This window comes from Erythranthe guttata, chromosome 2 (assembly GCF_056151865.1).
Source record: "Erythranthe guttata isolate IM_541 chromosome 2, IM_541, whole genome shotgun sequence".
Lineage (NCBI taxonomy): Eukaryota > Viridiplantae > Streptophyta > Magnoliopsida > Lamiales > Phrymaceae > Erythranthe > Erythranthe guttata.
In genome coordinates, this window is record NC_142534.1 from 10,863,675 (window position 1) to 10,886,273 (window position 22,599).

The following is a 22,599-nucleotide window of genomic DNA, read 5'->3' on the forward strand; positions in this document are numbered from 1 at the left end:
AACAACTGTGCATCGCCGTCCGTCAAGAAGTCTGGAAAAACGTCAAAGTCTGTGACAACAACAGTGGTCTCTGTAGTTCCCATCTCTGTCGTGGCCACAAATTCGGAGCCCACAGTCACACATGTGCAGTCACCAGCCCCAAGCTCCAAATAAGGTGTTGTCTCTGATCCGCTAGACAACATTCTGGTTGACAATGATCCTTCTATGTCTAAGGCAGAAGACGTTGGTGGTGAAGACCATATCGCAATTGAAGAAGCTACTTTCAGCTATGCCGGCCTCAAAGGACGTTTGAGAGCAATTATGGTCTTGCGGATGAGTCATACGCTTCGAGTGGCCACCAATCTCTTTCTGAGCAGACTTATGCTACCTTTACTGCCGTACATCCAACTATATCTGAGTCATCAGAATCTTCACCTGAATCCTAACTTTCTGTTGATTCTCCGTTGTTGGGTTTCGCGGTTACTTGCGAAGGGAAATTTTTCAATGTGGCTCCTGAATTGAATAAAGATTTTTACCGGTGTAAGAATAAAATCACTGTTAAGCCCTTTGTGTCAATGACACCATAGCCGTTGTGATCACTGTATGCCGGGTTTCTCTGAAGCATCACTCATGTTGTTTTTGTCAACATTTGGGAGTACATGTTTGCTCAAACTGGAGCTCTTGCTAACTCTCGCAGAAAAAATTGGAGTGATGTCTACATTTTCCCTCGTTGATCTAACATTCCTTGTCACCACATTTCTTATAAGTTGCTCTCAAGGCGAAGAAGAGTTCACTTAATGAATCTGCTCCCATGACATCTGGTTGCTCCTGAAATTGGTTGTATCAACGAGGATTTCCCAAAAATTCATGTGAGCATTACATCTGTTCTCCCAGCCATGCATGAACAATTTGCAACTTTGGCACAGTCTGGTCAGAAAGGGGGAGTAACAACAACTCCAGATGCCCCAGCAAAAACTGCCATACAAAAAGGAGAAACTTTAATGAGGAAGCAGCAGTCCACAACCGCAAGGCAAAGCGTCCAGCAATTCTCATGATAATGATCTGCTCTCCGACTATGATTATTAAGGGAAGTTTCCTTGAAAAACCTTTTTGTTGTCCTTTTTGAACTGCTTAAATATGTTTTATTTAGGACTGTTATGGTTATGATTAATTTCCTTCCTTTTGGATATCACCTTGGTTATATTTATTTTGTGCCTTGGGCTTGTTTTGGATAACTTTGTGTTGCAGGAAATTTCTTTGTTACAACATCTATGTCTTGCAACTTCTATTGTACTAACAGTATGTGATGCAAAGGGAGTTAATCATTTCTGCAAAGAGAGAAAATATCATATGCAGGGGGAGTTCTTGTTAAATATGGATTATGACCAATCTATGCCAAAGGGGAGTTTGTTGGCGCCAGATTTCCGACTATTGAAGATCAAGGAAATCCGCCGAGTTTTGGAATTAAAAGATTGGCAAAGATTTGTTTTCCATATTTATTTTGGAATTTATTAGAGTCCTATTTTGTAATACTTCTATTAGGACTTAGATTTATTTCCATGTGTTTTATTCTAGTTCGGTATCTTTGGTATTTATCTAGAATAGAAGTAGAAATCAACTAGGATTCTATTACCTAGTTAAATAGAATTCTTGGGGTTCAAGTTAGGTCTTAGGGCTTATTTTCGTGGCTATATAAGCCTCCAAGACATACAACTGTTGGGAATCGGACACGTGTACGCAGCGAAAAACAAATATTTTATGTGAATTAAACGAATTTAAAACACATAAACACATGCTCGGTAATTGAAAACAATTAATTGCGTACCTTTGCGCTTCGAGCGAAATTAAAAACAACACACATGCGAATTATTTAATCGAAATTAAATCAAATAGCATGCTCGCATTAAATCAAATAATCATGCTCGCAGTAAATAAACAATTTCATGAAGTCAAATAAAATCATACAACATACTTACTAAACGAACATACATATTTAATTTAATTAAAACCGAATCGAACGACAACGGATTCGAAACTTTACCTCTTGAAGCGTGAGGTAGGCGCACTAAACGAAGCTAGATTGCCACGGAAACCAATCCGTGCAATCCGGGGCAGCAACGGCGAAACGGCAGCAGTGGCGGTGCGAGCTACAGCGGCGCGTGTGGCTCACGCGCTGTCTTTGGGTGGCGCATGGAGGCACGTGCGTCGTCGGCTCGGGGGCTGCTCCTCGATTCTTCGATCTTCGATCTTTGTGCTCTCGGATTTTACCTTGTATACTTCGATCTACTAAAACGTGGCACTAGACACGAAGTAGTTAGAATAAAACGGAAGAAACAAAAAGAGAAAAGAACTACAAATTTGGATCGGCCAATGGATGGCCGATTCCGGCGAGATGGTGGCGACGGCGGCGGTGGTGGCCGCGGATTGAGGTCGGCCGAGAGAGGTTAGAGCGGCTAGGGTTTTCTAGGGTTGTATGTTGTGTGCAAGACCTATAAATCAAGTATTTATAGTGTCTTGCATAAAAGCCCTAACGAGCTTAAGTTGGACCGGGACCAACAACTTAAGTTCGTTAGTCTTTTATTCGCTCGTTTCTCTCAATTCAATGATTGGAAAATTGTAACGATTACATTTTCGGAATCATTATAATGTCCTCATCATTACGAGTCCCAACTCTCGATTTCCAACTTTCCAAAAGTGGAACCCCTAATTCAGTGCACTTTCTAAATTTGGAAACTTCCCGATTTAGAAAGTTCACTATGATGTTCGCCTATTATTTTCCTTTTTCTTATTCTCATTCATAATTCCAAATTACGAATGTTGGATCCAATCATATTGACTTCCAATTATGCAAAGATAAAACATTTTTATCTCTGACCGTTTATTCAAAGATCTTATGTGCACGAGCAGTGTGACCCTCGATGGTTCAGGTGTAAGCTAGCCGTGGGCCCACAACTCTTTGTGGTCAAAACTCGTCCCTTGGAGTTATGATTAAAATGAAGCTCGTTTCACCTTAATCACCCAACGAATCAAGATTGGCGTCTAGCCACTACGCGCATGATTCCCTAGATACAAATGAAGTGCCTGCAAGAACCTTTTGATATAGTTAGCGTACAGTACGATCCCTTTGATTCATATGTCCCGATTGAACTAAAGGCATTGGTTCAGCGAGACCTCCTTAGTAGTTCACTAACTGTGCGATCATTCTAAGTGTTGTAATCATTACAAGCATGACCTAGAGAATCGAATTCTCTAATCAACACTTAGTCAGCTCTGGCCAGAGACTTAGAGATTACAAACTATGAGAACACACAGGACATCCAAGACTATTCTAGCGATCGAATCCCCGACTACAATGCACAGACCTCCCACTAGATTTCGGACTGCCCCTTGGGGTGGTCCTCGGTGGAACTCAGGAACAGGTCACGATACAGCTGGTCCTCTAGTGAAGTCACGGTGATGTCTAGGTCATAAGGACTAATGGTGTACAACTATACCATAAATATCTCTACTCGATTATTGAGAACCACTTAGAGATTTCTAGGGTGAGGGAGTTTAGTGAACTCGTCAACTTACGAGCACCCACTTATGCATGCCGATATCACAATACCGTTTACTGATGAGATGCAGTACACATACACTAAGTGCTAGTCTCTTAATGGGAAAGGCCGATATCCTCATTGGTGGCGTAACCCTTCGACTAGGAACACGTTTAACAGTTGTAATACTAAAGTAAATATCTCACGATCCTAACGATCAATTACTAGTACTTGTAATAACTGTAAGGACTATATCTATGCTTGTGACAAAGGGACAAAGATATAGAATGCCAAGGTGTTTTATCATTAATACGAAAAATGTTTGTTTATTACAATAATAAATGGAAAGATCACAGCCACAAGTTGGCTTGTTGGTCACCTACTCTAACAATCTCCCACTTGACCTAAAGCCAAACTACCCATGAATCGCAATCCCATCGACTCTCGATGTTTCTCGTGGACCAACCTTGGTAAAGGCTTCGTGAAGGGGTCTGCTACGTTCTCTTCCGAGGTGACTCGTTCTACTTTAACTTCACCTCTATCAATGATCTCTCGGATCACATGATACTTCCTCAGAATATGCTTGGACTTCTGATGAGATCTCGGCTCCTTAGCTTGCGCTACGGCTCCGGTGTTATCACAGTACAACGGTACTGGATCATTAGCATTAGGAATGACACCCAACTCTTGGATGAATTTTCTTATCCAAGTCCCTTCATTTGCAACTTCGGACGCTGCAATGTATTCAGCTTCGGTAGTGGAATCGGCCGTCGTGCTTTGCTTGGAACTCTTCGAACAAAACAGCACCACCATTAAGCGTGAATATAAATCCCGAGTTCGACTTTGAGTCGTCCACATCCGATTGAAACCTAGAGTCGGTATAGCCCTCTAATTTCAACTCGGTACCCCCATAGACCAAAAATATATCCTAAGTCCTTCGTAAGTACTTGAGGATATCTTTCACGGCCTTCCAGTGAGCTGGACCGGGATTAGACTGATATCGGCTTGTGACACTCACAGCATACGCAATATCGGGTCTCGTACACAGCATGCCATACATTATGCTTCATATGGCAGAAGCAGAAGGCGTCCTTTTCATCTCCTCGATTTCACTAGGTGTCTGAGGACACATAGATTTCGAGAGACGAACCCCATGGGACATTGGAAAGAATCCCTTCTTGGATTCTTCCATGCTAAACCATTTCATAACGGTGTCTATGTACAGGCTTTGGGATAAGCCAAGCATCTTTGTAGCTCTATCTCTATAGATCCGTATTCCTAATACGTAAGATGCTTCTCCCAAATCCTTCATTGAGAAACGTGTGGACAACCATGCTTTCGTTTGTTGCAACATTCCTACGTCATTCCCAATGAGTAGAATGTCATCAACATAAAGCACCAAAAATATTACTGCCCTCCTACTAACCTTCTTGTATACACAAGGTTCCTCCGGATTCTTTTCAAAATCAAACTCTTTGATAGTTGACTTGAACCTAATATTCTAACTACGGGATGCTTGTTTCAATCCATAAATGGATCGCTGGAGTTTACAAACCTTTTGCTCACTTCCAGAAGATATGAAGCCTTCCGGTTGCGCCATGTAAATTTCTTCATCAATGTCTCCATTAAGGAAAACGGTCTTCACATCCATTTGCCATATCTCGTAGTCGTACCACGCAGCTATGGCCAGCAAAATCCTAATGGACTTCAGCATCGCGACTGGCGAAAAGGTTTCCTCATAGTCAACACCTTGCATTTGAGTGTATCATTTCGCTACCAATCTAGCTTTATAGGTCGATACCTTTCCATCCACTCCAATTTTCTTCTTATAGATCCACTTGCAGCATATGGGAACTATTCCCTTAGGTGGATCTACCAAGGTCCACACCTTGTTGGAGTACATGGAGTCCATTTCGGATTTCATAGTAGTTAACCAATGTCCCATGCCCGTATCCGATACGGCCTCACTGTATGTTCTTGGATCTTGTCCAAGATCAACATGATCTTCATCATTTTCGAGGAGGAATAACCTATCCGGCATTTTCCGAACTCTTTCGGATCTACGTACCGTAGGTTCAGGAGGTATATTAGTGGATTGTTGTATTGGTTAGATTACTTGTTCTTGCGCTTGAACTTCACTTTGCGGTTCTTGAACCACTTCAAGTTCTATCATGCTGTCTTTTCTATCGGATAGAAACTCTCTTTCTAAAAAGGTGGCATTTCTCGAAACAAACGCCTTTGCTTCCTTGACATAATAGAATTCGTATCCCATTGAGTCTTCGGGATACCCCACTTAGTAGCATAAGTCGGATTTACTATCCAACTTGTCTCCCACTAATCGCTTCACATAAGCGGGACAACCCCATATCCTAATATGTTTGAAGTTGGGTTTCCTGGAATGCCAAAGTTCATAAGGTGTGGATTTAACAGCTTTGGTGTTAACTCTATTCAGTACATACGCGGCAGTGCGAAGTACATGACCCCACAAGTATGTCGGTAAGTTGGTGAACCCCATCATAGATCGAACCATATCCAATAAGGTTCTATTCCGACTTTCGGAAACTCCATTAAGTTGAGGAGTTCCAGGTGGAGTCCATTGAGATTGTATTCCATTTTATTTTAAATAGCCAATGAACTTGATGCTCAAGTATTCTCCACCACGATCGGATCGTAGCTTCTTAATACTTCGTCCGAGTTGATTCTCTACTTCGTGTCTAAAATCTTTTAACTTTTCAAACGTTTCGGACTTGTACTACATTAAGTACACATACCCATACCTAGAATAATCGTCGGTAAAGGTAGTGAAGTAGTTGTATCCACCCTTCGCACTAACACTTAGTGGACCACATACGTCAGTATGGATCAAATCCAAAAGACCCTCGGCTCGTTCCATTTTTCCTTTGTAGGGTGACTTGGTCATTTTTCCTTTAAAGCAAGATTCACAAGTTTGTAGTGATTTCACGTCCTCTAAAGAGAACAATCCTTCACTAACAAAATCGTTCATCCTTCTTAAAGAGACATGACCTAATCTAGCGTGCCAAAGTTGTGCGGGGTTTTGATCTATCTCCTTACGTTTTGATGATATAACATTAATAGGTATTTCACTTGGATTTAGTTCATACAAGTTGTTTAATAGTTGTCCCTTGCAAATCAAATTTTCATTCTTTTGTATAATGCAAATCGAATTTCCAAAAACAAAAGTAAAACCTTCAATATCTAATACATGAATAGAAATAAGGTTTCTAATGAGAGACGGAACAAATAAACAATTGTTCAAAACAATAGGAAAACTGGAATCCAAAACATTTAAGTAAATCGTGCCAATGGATTCAGCAGCAACTCTTGCTCCATTCCCCATCCTTAGGTAGGTCTCATCCGCTCTAAGCTTTCTACTTCTTGTCATGAGCTACAAATCATTACATAAGTGTGAGCCACTGCCCGTATCCAATACCCAAGAAGAAGAATTGACAGACAAATTTACGTCAATGAAATACGTACCCTTTTCATAATTTTTATGCTTTAGGTAAGCCTTGCAGTTGCGGCGCCAATGTCCTTTCTTTCCACAGTGATGGCAAGCACCATCAACTTTCTTGCTGACCTTTGCCTTGGGGCCCCCACTACATTCACCCACTTCGAACTTGCTGTTTGGAAAGGGAACTCTTTCATTTCTCTTCTTTTGGGAAGAACTCTTCTTTCCATAAGTAGCAGCAATGAGAACAGACTTCTCTTACTTAATGGTGACTTGAAGCTGACCAACATGTTCATTAACTCATCCAAGGAAGGATCTAGTTTGTTCATGTTGAAGTTCACTATGAACGATTCATAGGAACTCGGAAGAGACAACATGATCAAATCCAACGAGAGCTCGGCAGAGAGGGTGACATCGAGATTCACTAGTTTTTTTAGGAGAGTGATCATTTTAAGACAGTGCTCGTGTAACGAAGTCCCTTCGCGCATTATCGCCGTGATCAACTCCTTTGTAGCAGCGTACCTCGATGCCCTAATATTCTCACTATACATGCTATCGAGATGAGCCTTGATATCGAAAGCATGTAAGTGAGACTCATATTTCCTCGCAAGCGCGGGCTCCATGGCGGCTATCATATAACACCTAGCATGAGTGTCATCTTTCTTCCATGCTTCATAAGTTTCCTTTTCAGCCTCAGTCGTTGTGGTAGGTATAGTGGCAGGAAATCTCTCGTTAAGAACATAGAGACGCCCCTCAACGGTTAGCACAAGCTTAAGACTACGCAACCAATCTAGGTAATTAGGGTCATTGAGTCTATTGTCGAGGATTGACATTATGGGATTTTTAGACATGATTATCTGAGAGATTTAGAGAAGGGGATTATTAGAGATTCGTATTAAATTAATTTTAAAATTAAATGTTTGAACTTATGTTATTTAATTTTTCTCCCACTAATTTTATCGAGTTCCACTTCCCTCTAGTAGACAAACGAGAAAACCGATTTTTCTTTAATGGGCTTTAGGTCTAATAGACAAATATAACCCCTAGTTAATCTAGCCCGATTATATTTTCCCAAAGGTAGATCACAATCAATCATATCCACAATATGACCCTAAATTAATTTTCCTCACACTTGATAATGACCTAAGTAAATCTTGCGAATTCAAAATCGTCGTGTGTCAAGTCTAACCTACCAATCAAAGATGCTCATAGAACTTGATTATGCCAAACTAATGCAGTCCCTAGTTAATCTAGCCGACCACGTTAATCTAGCATAACCCTTTTCTATGGCTACCTTCATCGTTATGTCAATTGAATTACAGCTAACTTTACCATAGCACTCCCCGCTAACACGGCTTACTGCACTACAGCAAAGGGCTACACATAACTCAACCGTTGGCAGAAGGAAAGAAAAATTCAACATATTGGTTTTTCTTTATAGCTTGAAATAATTCTTAATTACATTAAGAATGTGGGATTTTATTAAAAAGGTTTTATCTCATCAGAAGGTTCGGATTGGTGATAAGTGTTCGTTTTGCACGATTTTTGCTTATCAATTCTTCGAGTTTTGGTCTTCGTTCGTCCGAGTATTCGGCTTTATTTGTATATATTATGTTGTTTTTGTTTTATTTATATTTTAGGTAAAGAGAAGCTATTTTTGCCGATTCGAAACGATTTTGGAAGCGAAGCCGAAAATCAAACCAAACACGTGCAAAAGTGCATTATCGCGGGTATGGCACTGTTTCGTATTTCAAGCATAACTTTTGCATACGACCTCCGATTGAGCTGATTCAAGTGTCCGTAGAAAGCTCACTTCAAGATCTACAACTTTTGTCAAATGCAAAATTGTCAAATTCGGGCTACAAAAAGGGTCAAAACAGTGTTTGAAGTTGGCGCAGAAGCCCAGATCGCGATCCAGCCTTCCTGGATCGCGATCTGGGGGGTCTTACAGAGAGCAAATTGGGGTCAGATCCAGATCGTGATCCAGCCTTCTTGGATCGCGATATGGGGGGTCTCACAGTACATTTTTTGATCAAGAACCAGATCGCGATCCACCATTCCCGTATCGCGATCTGGAAAGGCGGTGCGCAGTTTCCAAGGCTGCCAGATCGCGATCCAAGAAGCCCAAATCGCGATCTAGGCACAGAATTCGAGACAAGATACTTTTCTTTGATTATCTACTATAAATAGAAGGTCTCTTCTTCATTTTTATATCTCTCGACAATCTCTCGACCTTTTCTTCGGTTTTCTCTTCGGTTCTCGCCAGTTCTTCGCGGGAAGTTTCGACGAGCGTTTCGACTCGGGTTTTTCATAAGCTTTTCTTTACGTTTAGTTTATAATTTCTCGTGTTCTTCATTTTGATGCTATGTTTGTAATGAACTGAGCATTTTCTTTTAGGGAAATGAAACCTTGTATATAATGATTTTGATTTCCAGATATGTGATCTATTTGTCGTTCTTTGATTCTGTTTATGTTTTTCTGTATTAAATGCTTTCGATTGTTTGGCCAACAGTTGAATTGATTGTAAATGGGAATGAACTCGAGAGAGGATTTCTCGTTTGATTTTAGGAAAACATAGCTCGGGTTGTGGAAACGGAGACGTGATGCACCTCGGGTAGCCCTTAAGGACTTGACCTAAATGCTCTCTTAATATCAGGTTCTGAACGGAGACGTCGGACCTGTGGGTAGACTCTAACTACACTGGAGACGGGGGTTAGGGTATTTTAGTGTCTGGGTTAGCGAACATAGAATTGACATTAGATTCGGATTTGTAGATCTTTATCGATAGTACAGTGGTGAATTTTACCCAAGAAGCCATCACACGTCGGAATTCTTCGCTTGTACTGGCGGGCCGTTGTTTTTATTTTTGTTTCCTTTTGGCTTCATCTCATCTCCCATCTTTTTCTCCCGTCTAGATAAAGTTTAGGATAGTATAATTACGGTACTTGGTAGATTTAGGAACTTAATTCCCTGTGGATCGATATCCGGAATTCACTATTCTGCAAAACGCGATACTGTACACTTGAGGTTATTTATACGAAGATTTTACGCGTATCAATTGGTCTATGTGATTCCTACATCTATGTTCTCTAAAGGTATATGGAAACGCATATTGTCCTAAGAGGAACATACGACCTAACTATATAATTAATTACATTAATTATTTATCGGGTTTTCAAAATAATTATAGGACCTCAACTAGCATAAATCAATCAAATAATGTTGAGGTACTATTAATTAAGTTGAAGTATAATCAATATTAAATGTGTGTTCTATTAATTGAAATCAATTTAACAATTTAAATTAATTAATTAATCCAACACCTATTTACTAAAATAGATGATTGTTGATTCGATTATCTAATTAGGATTAATTGAAAATAATTTTCCGAAAATTAAAATCAATTTGTTTTAAGTTTAATTTTAGAAATCTGATTTTTTTTTTTTTTTTCAGTGAACCGGTTCGGCCCGACCGGTCTGACCGGTTCGGACCGAAACGGTCCAGTTCTGCCCAGTCCGATTCTGCCGGGTCCAGTTGACCCAAATCAGTGGGCCGGGTCAGTCAGACTGAGAACCGGTCTTACCGACCCGAATCCACGTGGATTCAGTCAATTGGATCGTGCACAACCATCGAACCGGCCGGTCCGACCGGTTCGATCCGAACATTTTAAAAACCGATGTTTTCAATATATTTTCAGATCCGATTTTCCAATTTCAAACAACTCTATAGCTGAAAAAATTCTAAACAATATTTCAAAAATATATTAAACTTTCGAAAACTCCCAATTACATAATACAACAATCGCTACATTAATAAATCGAATATGCATCAAAATTATAGCATATTAAAAACGCAATTAATTGCGCAACGAGCTCTGATACCACTGTTGGGAATCGGACACGTGTACGTAGCGGGAAAAAAAAATTTATGCGAATTCAACGAATTTAAAACACCTAAACACATGCCCGATAATTGAAAACTATTAATTGCGTACCTTTGCGCTTCCAGCGAAATTAAAAACAACATACATGCGAATTATTTAATCGAAATTAAATCAACTAGCATGCTCGCATTAAATCAAATAATTATGCTCGCAGTAAATAAACAATTTCATGTAGTCACATAAAATCATACAACATACTTACTAAACGAACATACATATTTAATTTAATTAAAACCGAATCGAACGACAACGGTTTCGAAACTTTACCTTTTGAAGCGTGAGGTAGGCGCACTAAACGAAACTAGATTGTCACGGAAACCAATCCGTGCAATCTGGGGCAGCAATGGAGAAACGGCAGCAGTGGCGGTGCATGTGGCTCACGCGCTATCTTCGGGCGGCGCGTGGAGGCGCGTGCGTCGTCGGCTCGGAGGCTGCTCCTCGATTCTTCGATCTTCCTCCTCTCGGATTTCACCTTGTATACTTCGATCTACTAAAACGTGGCACTAGACACGGTGTAGTTAGAATAAAACGGAAGAAACGAAAAGAGAAAAGAACAACCAATTTGGATCGGCCAATGGATGGCCGATTCCGGCGAGATGGTGGCGACGGCGGCGGTGGTGGCCGCGGATTGAGGTCGGCCAAGAGAGGTTAGAGCGGCTAGGGTTTTCTAGGGTTGTATGTTATGTGCAAGACCTATAAATCAAGTATTTATAGTGTGTTGCGTAAAAGCCCTAACGGGCTTAAGTTGGACCAGGCCCACCAGCTTAAGTTCGTTAGTCTTTTATTCGCTCGTTTCTCTCAATTCAATGATTGGAAAATTGTAACGATTACATTTTCGGAATCATTATAATGTCCTTGTCATTACGAATGCAAACTCTCGATTTCCAACTTTCCAAAAGTGGAAACCCTAATTCAGTGCACTTTCTAAATTTGGAAACTTCCCGATTTAGAAAGTTCACTAAGATGTTCGCCTATTCTTTTACTTTTCTTATTCTCATTCATAATTCCAAATTATGAATGTTGGACTAAATCGTATTGACTTCCAATTATGCAAAGATAAAACATTTTTATCTTTGACCGTTTATTCAAAGATCTCATGTGCACGAGCAGTGTGACCCTCGATGGTTCAGGTGTAAGCTAGCCGTGGGTACACAACTCTTTGTGGTTTAAACTCGTCTCTTAGAGTTATGATTAAGATGAAGCTCGTTTCACCTTAATCACCCAACGAATCAAGATTGGCGTCTAGCAACTACGCGTCATGATTCCCTAGATACAAATCAAGTTCCTGCAAGAACCTTTTGATATAGTTAGCGTACAGTACGATCCCTTCGATTCATATGTCCCGATTGAACTAGATGCATTGGTTCATCGAGACCTCCTTAGTAGTTCAATGACAGTGCGATCGTTCTAAGTGTTGTAATCGTTACGTGCATGACTTAGAGAATCGAATTCTCTAATCATCACTTAGTCATCAGCTCTGGCTATAGACTTAAAGATTACAAACTATGAGAACACACAGGACATCCAAGACTATTCTAGCGATCGAATCCCCCATTATAATGCACAGACCTCCCACTAGATTTCGGACTGCACGAACACTGGCTCTTGGGGCGGTCCTCGGTGGAACTCAGGGACATGTCACGATACAGCTGGTCCTCTAGTGAAGTCACGGTGATGTCTAGGTCTTAAGGACTAATGGTGTACATCTATATCATAGAGATCTCTACTCGATTATTGAGAACCACTTAGATATTTCTAGGGTGAGGGAGTTCAGTGAATTCGCCGACTTACGAGCACCCACTTATGTATGCCGATATCACAATACCGTTTACTGATGAGATGCAGTACACATACACTAAGTGCTAGTCTCTTAATGGGAAAGGCCGATATCCTCATTGGTGGCGTAACCCTTCGACTAGGAACACGGATTAATAGTTATAATACTTAAGTAAATATCTCACGATCTTAATAGATCAAATATAAGTAAATGTAATAACTGTAAGGACTATATCTATGTTTGTACAAGGGACAAAGATATAGAATGCCAAGGTGTTTTATCATTAATACGAAAAATGATTATTTATTACAAGAATATATGAAGAGACCACAGCCACAAGTTGGCTCGTTGGTCACCTACTCTAACAGATTCACCTCTCATTTGAGAAGCATAGACTAGTCAGGTACAACCTGGATGTTTGCATATATATGGCTTGAATGTTATACTTCTCATTAAGCTTCAGCTTTATGTCTTTACCATTAACTATGGAGTGTTGTCTTATGGTGTCTCTAAAACTTTGTGCATCATTGAAGCAAACAGCAAGCTGAAACTTAGAATCAGCCATGTCTACCTTTGGATTAAAAATTAGAAAGTTGTGGTGTTTCCATTAATCTTTCTTGGCAGTTTCCTCAACCTGATCCTCTACCACTTTCTCGTTCCCCTTGTTTAATCTCCTAGACCTTCTAGGTTCTTCAGTCTCTTCATATGTCCTAAGTCCACCCCACTCTACACCATGATCAACATTTTTATCATATTGAAAATCATCATCAGATGCAAAAAAATCACTATCAATCAAAAAGTCATTGTGCTCTGAATCATCTCCAACTGACTGAACATCACTACCACCACTTTCATTATCATGTCACCAAAAATGTCAGTCACATAATTCACAGACATATTATTACCAAAAACCTCAAATTCAGGCACATCAGAGTCAGACACATCATTAAAGTCATTACCTACTGCATCATCTACATATGGAAGGTTATCTAAATCAAAGGAATTATATTATACGGTTAGTATAAACAAATCCCAGAACACTCCATGTGCAACCACATTGAATACATAAAACAACTTTTTACATAAAAAAATAAAAATAAAATAAAAACAAAGAATATAAATTCTAAGAACGCATACCGTATTCTAGAGATTTTTTTCGAAAATCGTCCACGTCATTACCCTCCCTCAACTTCCAATCACGATAGAGTGAGGAAGATCTTCAGATCATTACAATTTATCGTCGACAATGTTAGCCTTAGATTGACAGAGAAAAGGGAATTTTTTGTGAAGGTGCGAAATTGAAATGAAATAGGTGAAGTCAATGACTGCTAGGGTATTTAGAAGGATGTGTAAAGGAAAAGACGAAAAGGCCCATATAATTTGGCATGTGCAACGTGCGTGCACCGGAAAGTGGAACGATTCGCCAGAATATTCCCATCCATGTAGTTATGTGCGTTCAAAATGAATGTTTGGGTGCGCCCGTGCAACTTGTTTTAGTTAAAGTGATAAAGTGCAAAAAGGGGAAAAATCCAGGTGGAGAAATGCTATTAACCCTAAAACAAAATAGTTCCCTACGAGAAAACACATATAACATTACTCTTAAATAAAAGGTATGTTCAAAGCAAAATTCAAAGGTGCATAATTATCTTACAAATTGTTCATACAAACACAAAGAAAAAAGTAATAATAAGTTTCTACAACAACAAAGTCTCAATACTACAAATTATCCAATAAAAACATTTTTCAAATTACAAGTGACATCATTTTGGACCTAAGGACTTCATCCAGGCTCTCTTCTGATCGTTACTCATAAGTAAAAACATTTTGCACCGACTTTATTCAAGAATTCATTTTGAGCAAGAAAGAAAAGTGGATGAGGGAGGTCGGTCTTCCATATTTACGCAGACATGCATTCCTCAATTGAGCTTCTAGATTGTTTGATCATTACTTAGGTCCAAGCATCCAAAACTTGATCAATTTGTGATGATCGGTTGCTTTTTGACGACTATGTAATGAGCTTTCAACGAGGATTACTGCGGCGGGTGAACGACGACGAACGTTGCAATGATTTTCCCTTTCGTGGTTATTATCTTACTTCTAGTTCTTCTTTTTTCTGTTTTTTTTTTTTTTTTTTTTTTTGTTGTTCGTGAAATGTTGAGTGCTTTTTAAGAGGTGTGTTGAATTAAAAATTGATGGAGTATTTCTTAGTTGGTTAAAATATACATAGAAAATATGTAAGGGATAAAATTGGGAAACCAACTTTTTGTGGAGTATGATGAAAAATTTGGTGGATTTCAAATAGCTTCACCTATCGAGAAATTCTAAATTATTTGTTTGTTGGTTCAAACTTCAAATGCATTATCTATCAGAGTGGACCCCGGTGCGAACATAGTTGAAGAAAAAAAAGCAAATTTAGGTATTGGAGGGGGTAATTATGTAAGTGTACAAACTTGTAGGGCTAGAATGTAAATAAACGCAAAACAGTTGTCCATTTCTGTGCTAGGGTTTCAATTAACTTGGGGTTATTCTTTTCTTCTGTAAACATCCCTCAAAACATTCAACGACTGTACCAGCAACTACATCCAACCAACCAATCAGGTTAGCAGCATCGATGCCCAACTTTTCATTTTTCTGGTTAATCTTCTCTACTTACGGATTATCAGTTTTGCTTTAATTTTTTAGATTTAATTTAAAACTCATAATTTTTTCAGCGCAAATCTCCATTCTACCTTGAAGCTTTGTGATTAATTAACGCCCAATCAATTTTTGAAATTTCTTCGACTTGATACAGAACTGTCAAATACTGTGTGGGAACTTTCTTTTATTTATTTATTTTAAGAGAGTGATAGAAAATTATGTAGTTTATGCCATCATTTTTTGTAGAATTTTAACTAATTAAACTGTAATTAGTTGCTTGTTCAGTTTATGTTTGATAAAGCAGTGTGTTATTTTCCATGGTGAATGTTAGATAATTATTTTATTACATTCTTGTTTTCTTGGAAAGCTTTGTGATGCCTTGCTTAAAATTATGTGTTGAATTAAAGATTTATCATGGTGCAGGGGAGCGAGCCAATGGAAGCTCAACTTGCAAATGCCGACTCTGCCACCGCTGTACGTGTTAAAGCGACGATAAACCTAGGATCGGAGACTTACTTTGCTCAGGCAAACAAAGGGCTTATCTCCGACCAATTATATTCGGTGAAAGAGCAGAGCATGAGCATTCTCAAGGAGTTCATCACAAAGCATAACATTCCAAATGATGTTCCCGATGAAGTAGAAGAGATCTCGTCGGATGACGACGAAAATGAAATATCTCCCAACCCTCCTGTGAAGAAGCCGAAGAAGCTAGATTAGTTTTATATCCGACTTCATTTCTATTTGAGAATCGCATGAATTGAACTTGTTAGAGCTTCTTTTTTATGTAGAATTAAACTGTTCCTGCTATGTATTTGCATTAGGACAGCTTTTAAGAAATGATTTTTCATCAATTAATTATGTATTATAAGATTATCTCCAACATGTTGTTTATAATTTATGGTGTATGTGAACATTATTATTCTAAAGGTAAATTACGGCCGTCCCCAGGTAACGTTAAATTATAAAAAAATAAAAAAAAAACCCTCTTGTTTGGGTAATTACAACAATCCTCCTCAACTATGAATCTTCATACACGTCAACCCTTACAGTGTTAGATTCAACATAATCTTTTAGATTCCGCGGAATGTTCTCTAGCATGTACTCAGTTTGGTGCAAAATTGCAGTTTCAGATGCACCACAATCTGATATTTACAAGTCAAGAGATACATCTTATGATCATCTTGTTTCAAAACATGGAGCTCAAATTCCATATAAAGAAAGTATCAAAACATGGAGCTCAAATTCCATATAAAGAAAGTATCATCGTGTAAGAAAATTCATAGTTGATGAGAGCGGTTGTAATTATCCAAACAAGAGGATTTTTTCGTAGTTTAACCTTACCTCAGGGGGTGGGCCGTAATTTACCCTTATTTTTAAACACTACTTTTACAATTCACTCCAACAATGTAGGAACATTTTACATAATTATTGTGTTTTATCAATTTATGTTTATCGATTGGAATATGAATTTCAAGCGCCATAATATTAATACAACAATCTTGATAAACATAAGAAGTACAAACTTAATAATACATGATAAATTCAAAGCAAACGATGAATCTCATCGTATTTATATCCATTAATGGAGGTCCTATCAAGATCTTCAACAAAAGAACTATTGCTGGTTTTGAGTACCCGAAGAAGAAGCGGTGGAGCCACGAATGCGTTTCTGCAGATGTTCCAAACTAGCCACTCTCTGCATAGAAATCGTCCTTCCCATCTTGTTTGTTGTTTGCACCACATCCTCTATTATAGGAGTAGGAATATCTACAACTACACCGTTTTGAATTCTGTGGTCTAGAGGGGCATTATGGTAATAATGCTGATTCTGTTCGTCTTGCACTTGTACTGCTACAGCTGCTGTATCAGCTGATGATGTGTCCGGACTGTTGGCAAAAGAAGGCAACCCCATTATCGATATCTCGGACATTGCATGGAATAATGGGTTCAGCCCCGTTACTCTTTTCACTGATTCTTCCGCCATTTTTACCTATTCGATAAAACAAATAGTCATTAGTTACTCCTTTTGTTCCACAATATCTGTCACTTTTGAGATTTTTTTTTTGGTTTCATATTATCCGTCACTTTAGAATTCCAGAATTCCAATACTGCATTAATTAGATAATTTTCAGTTATACCCTTATTAACTCTCTCCAACACTCTCTCTTATTCCTCCTTCCCATTTTATTTGTCATTTTGGGCTAATGCACACGTATGAAAAAAACTAATAAATGTGCATGGTTTCTAGGAAAATCATAATAAAATGACTAAAAAGACCTATCTTATTAATTGTTTCACCATTAAATTTTTAATAGTAAGGGCAAAATTGAGAAAGCACAATAAATGTTTTAGTGGCATTCTCAAGTGACAACTATTTTGAAACAAGTCTTTTTTTTTTTTTTCAAAACGACAAATTAAATGGGAAGGAGGAAGTATTAATTAGTGGACAGTGGCATTTTAGTCTAAAAACATACATTTTCGTAAAATCAAGTAACATTTAATGAGATCCTTAATCCTTGTGCAAAGTTAAAAAAAACGACAATTATGAAGGAACAAAGGGAGCACGAGATTTTTAACTGAGGGATGGTGATGCTTTCAATAAAGTATCTAACCAGCAATATCCTAAATTTAAAATCAAACATTTTAATGGTCAGATCAGAAGAGATGGATCGAGACCAGAACACCTTTGTAATAGTCTAAAATGAGCTTCATATAGTGCATGAGATGCAATGTGACAGGATATTCGATATTTATTTTTCGTATTTCCACAAAAAACCCTTTATTTTAACCTGTAGTTTCTGGATTTTTTTAAAAGAAAATCAATAGCAGCCTCAGCAAAATCTGATTATCTAAAAATACCGAAAAACCTTAATTACCTTTGCTCTCAATGTCTCGACATCAGCTTTGAGGACTCTATTGTCAACAGCTGCTTCGTTGTACTTGTGACTTATGTCTGTAAGGCGCTTCAGTAAAGAAGAGTTCTCAACTCTTAATTGACCAACCTGTTATGTAGAAGCATAATATTCAGAATCTAACAGCACAATCAATTATGGGAAAATAACGGGAAAAAAATGAAGATATGATGAACACATGCGAGGCTGAACCTGCGACTCCAGGTCAGTCAAATGGGCCTGCTTTCTTCTTCTAGACCGCCGTGCTGATTCTCTATTTGAAAGCATTCTGACAAATAGTACAAATACATTTATTAAAGGGATAAAATATACGTAATCTTGATGATACTCGAACAATTGCTAAAATTCAAAATACAATAAAAAAAAAAATATATATATATATATATATATATATATATATATATATATATATATATATATATATATATATATATATATATATATATATATATATATTAAATGAGAAGACAACCTTGAACTTACCAATATATTGAGAAAGATAAATCGAGATTCTTTTTAAGGATTAAAGGAGAAAGAATGGCTTTTCGATCGTCTACGAAAAATACAACTGCAATAAAATCTCACCGCGATGAACGGATTTACTTGTACAACTATTTCTGCATTTGACTTCCTAACATGTTTTAAAAGACTATATATATATTGGGTAAAAAGCATATGAAACTAAAAGATTGAGGAGAATACCTTCGGACGCGTTTAGGGTCTGAAGGGCCCAAATTTTGATTAGCTTCATTTTCTCCGTCAGCTTCATCGTCATCCGACTGTTCGACGGACGATCCACTTGTAGTTGACTTGACCTGGGCCCCACATTTCTTAGATATAGCAGGCAAGGGAGGTACACCAACATCCTTATCTTGTACCTTTGATGAATCGCGTCCACTAGCTATAGTAGTAAAGAGAAAGCCAAATGAAAAATAATGAAATGCTTTAAAAAACACAATATTAACTGAAGTGATCATTGTTCAGTTTCGTGGGGCATTTTGTACCTCAGTTCTTACATATTCCAACAGTCTTTATGGTAATTTGTCTAAGCTCCGTATTTATATTAAGGCCAATGATGAAAAAATCGGGATTGAAGGAAAAACAGTTAATGCAACTGTTGTTGCATGATCGACATAAAGAATGTTTTTGTGGTTATCAATTTTATGATACTAAGACTCGGCTCGAAATTGTCTAATAATTAAGAGGATAGACAGACATCAACGAAAGAAACATCTACCGAGTTCCGTGTCGCATATAAGTAGAGGTTAATAGATTTAACATGCATAAATTACTACTGCTACATAACATCAATTTTACTATCACTATTTAAAGAAAGACAAACGCGACAGTTGAGAACGTCATCAAACTGAAAAGTATCTCCAATCACTCTTTACTTTTTCTATACTAAAACAAAAGAAAAAGGAAACGGAACTCCATTTTACAACAATGCAGTTGAACATTTTCTATACAGTTAAGTACTATGGGCTTGAACATTTTTAAATTTCGGAGTTCAGCGATCTCTTACCAGGCTGAAGATTTGGTGGTTAACCCAATGAGCGAGGGTTGACCGGAAGAAGACGAAGATATTTAATAATACATGGCTAAGAAATAGAGCTCATAAGTCGTAAAAAAAATGTAAAAGGATTCTTCCCTTTTTAAATAGAAAATAAAATGAAAAAAGATTTCAACGTTAGCATCTCAATTTTGTCAAGATACGGTCACTCACTTGTGAAACATTCTACGAATCTATTAATAATCAGATCCGGAATTGGAGATAATTTAAGATGCTATTGGATCAAACAATAGCATTCAATTTGCATCGACAAAATCACGATGAGTAGTAAAATAGGCATAATATATGAGTGTTATCAATGTATAATTATGTGAAATCAGGAGCATTTCGTTTATACAACAATAGTCTAACAGTATATGATTTCTTTCATAACCAAGTTTCCCTAATGTTTTCTTTACCAGCAACAATAAATGCAGCGACGTACGTGTAAATGATCGTGGACTCCCAAATCAATGTAGAGAGATACGACGACATGCATAAAAACAGTAATTCAAACCTTTGTAAGTAAGATGAGACCCGAGCTGCGACGTATTAGAAGCTTGAGATCCGTTTTCAGCTACCACAGCTGCAGATTCTTGAACCTTGCCACTGCTTCCCTAAATACATTGCAGATTCCCGATTTTCAGCATTTAGAACAAAACATACATAGATAAATCTTTTTATATCTTTTTTTGTTCTTTTTGCAAGTGTAATCTCGTAGTTAAGTCCTAGGGGTGTAAATGAGCTAGGGCTCGAGCTCGTCAAAATCGGCTCGAGCTCGAGCTTGAGCTCTCAAAAACAACTAATCTAGGCTCGAGCTCGGCTCGTTTACACACCTAATTAATGCACAAATCAAAGGAGATGAATGAAATTGGAGAAAAAAAATTTGACATAAATATCTACAAAGCAGAGGGTATAACGGGTAGAGGAATTGGTATTAATTGATGCAGCGATACATCTTTTTTTCCGGTGAAAGTTATAATTTCAACTTTCTCGAAATGGAAGAGAAAAAAAAAATCAAAATACCCGAGTCAAAGCGACGGCGGCGCAGGCCAGCTCGAGGCGGCTTTTAAGGAAGGCCTGATACTCATCAGAATCGACCGGAATATTCGGCGGTGGTGGTGGGTCCCCCGAAGCCAGCTCTAGCTTTCGCTGGTTACCGTTGACCTTGACCCCCACAGCGCTGAAATGATGGTTTCCTTTGATCTCAACGACGTCGTCTTGCGACGGATGCTTCGACAGCGTAGACGATTGTTGGGTGGTGGTGGTGGTGGTGGTGGTAGTGTTGTCAGGCAAGGCAGCCTCCTGGAGGAATCGCTGGAAGGCCCATTCCGACGAGCTACGGTTCATCCGCATCGACTTCGATTCCGCGGTGGTGGCGGCGGCGGCGGAGGAGGAAGACGGTTGGTCCGTCTCCTCGTCGTCGTCGCCGAGGCGAATAGGAGGGTGGGGTGACCAGAACTGGTCAGCGATCCCATCCACTGAAAACACTCTATCCATTTCTTCTCTCTCCCCTTCTCTCTCTAACTCTCTCTCTCTCTAAAAGCCTACTGCTGTGAATAAAGAAAAAACTTTGTACTATGATTAATTGATTATTATTCATTTTTAGTCTTTGAAATCTCATAATTAATAGTTAATTTGTATGGATATCAATTATTTGATTAAATTGGAGTAAACATCAAGTTTCTAAAAGGAGCATATAAACATAAAACAATGGTAAGTTTCAACTTTAAGTTTCAGATCACTGTCTCAACTCTCAAATGATTATCTTTAATTTGATAAAATTGATTTTCTTTTTCTTGGTAAAATGCAATTATTATATTTATATTATAGATCATAGTAACAGACTATTAATCACCAACAAAAATTTAACAGAAAAATATAATAATTAGTATAACTAATTACTATAAATTTTATTTGCCTGGTAACATAAGTATAACTAATTACGTAATTTGATTGAATTTGATGTGTAGTTAATATAATAATTGTTGGTCTTATTTTATTGGTTGATTTTTTCCATTTCTGTATTCCATTGGATTGAGGTGAATAGGATTCATTGATTTGATGAATTATTAACCAATTAACCAATGGGCACACACTTGTGAAAAAAGATATTTGTAGCTCTTAATTCTTTTTGTTAGTTTTTGTTAGGCGAGTAGGAGCCTTATGTGCCTTCTTACCAAGGAAGTTATTAGTCTGAGTTCAAGATCATCAAATAAAACAACGATATTTGCTCCTTACGCACCACAATTTCGTTGAACTCATTCGATTTTTCGGTCACACCGGTAACCTCGGATTTGATATCAATTTTTTGAACTCAACTACACGGATGCTTACCCAAACTTTAACTTCACAATTGATTAAACCAAACAGAAGCTTAGAAATGGTTCAAACAAATAATTAAAGTCAAATGATTGGGAAAACCACATTTTTCATCCTTTCAATTTTACACTGATTCCCTTTTCACAAAAATTATATATATATATATATATATATATATATATATATATATATATATATATATATATATATATATATATATATATATATATATATAACTCCTCATATTCAATAACTCAACACTTGTGAAAATTACACCTATTTTTCTCAAAAAATTAGATTCAATTTGCATGATTCATTAATTTATCATTTAAGTATAAAGTATTAAAGTGTAGACAAAAAGTGTGTAGTGGGATAAGGAAATGTAGAAAAGTCTTTGATTGGATAGATTAAGATGTGGCGGCTTATATCTATTTATATCTATATCTATGTCTATACTTATAGAGCTATACTT

The 22,599-nt window shown here is 37.8% G+C and overlaps 2 protein-coding genes across 3 annotated transcripts; one reads left to right on the plus strand and one right to left on the minus strand.

Moving 5' to 3' along the window:
- Positions 1-15,210: 15,210 nt before the first annotated feature.
- LOC148772317 (uncharacterized) lies at positions 15,211-16,235 on the plus strand. 2 transcript variants are annotated; one of them, XM_088827218.1, is made up of 2 exons: positions 15,211-15,302; positions 15,765-16,235. In XM_088827218.1, exon 2 carries the CDS (start codon positions 15,777-15,779, stop codon positions 16,056-16,058), a length of 282 nt encoding a protein of 93 aa, XP_088683344.1. In that variant the 5' UTR covers positions 15,211-15,302; positions 15,765-15,776; the 3' UTR covers positions 16,059-16,235. The 2 variants fall into 2 exon arrangements, with proteins under 2 accessions (XP_088683344.1, XP_088683347.1); XM_088827221.1 differs by having other exon boundaries at positions 15,250-15,338.
- Positions 16,236-16,805: 570 nt separating this feature from the next.
- Positions 16,806-21,754, minus strand: LOC105974564 (light-inducible protein CPRF2-like). Its single transcript, XM_012999678.2, has 6 exons — positions 20,832-21,754; positions 20,323-20,422; positions 18,956-19,154; positions 18,446-18,521; positions 18,218-18,343; positions 16,806-17,331 (listed from the first exon to the last, which is right to left on the minus strand). Exons 1-6 carry the CDS (start codon positions 21,303-21,305, stop codon positions 16,957-16,959), a joined length of 1,350 nt encoding a protein of 449 aa, XP_012855132.1. The 5' UTR covers positions 21,306-21,754; the 3' UTR covers positions 16,806-16,956.
- Between the last annotated feature and the right edge of the window lie 845 nt (positions 21,755-22,599).

What these genes read in the sequence shown, in the direction of transcription:
- LOC148772317 (XM_088827218.1), top strand. Translation starts at nt 15,777, where the DNA reads ATGGAAGCTCAACTTGCAAATGCCGACTCTGCCACCGCTGTACGTGTT.
- LOC105974564 (XM_012999678.2), bottom strand. Translation starts at nt 21,305, where the DNA reads ATGGATAGAGTGTTTTCAGTGGATGGGATCGCTGACCAGTTCTGGTCA. An exon ending in CCGCCGTCGCTTTGACTCGG is followed by an intron (nt 20,423 to 20,831) that starts GTATTTTGATTT and finishes CAATGTATTTAG; the next exon opens with GGAAGCAGTGGCAAGGTTCA. An exon ending in TCGAGACATTGAGAGCAAAG is followed by an intron (nt 17,332 to 18,217) that starts GTAATTAAGGTT and finishes TTTATCGAATAG; the next exon opens with GTAAAAATGGCGGAAGAATC.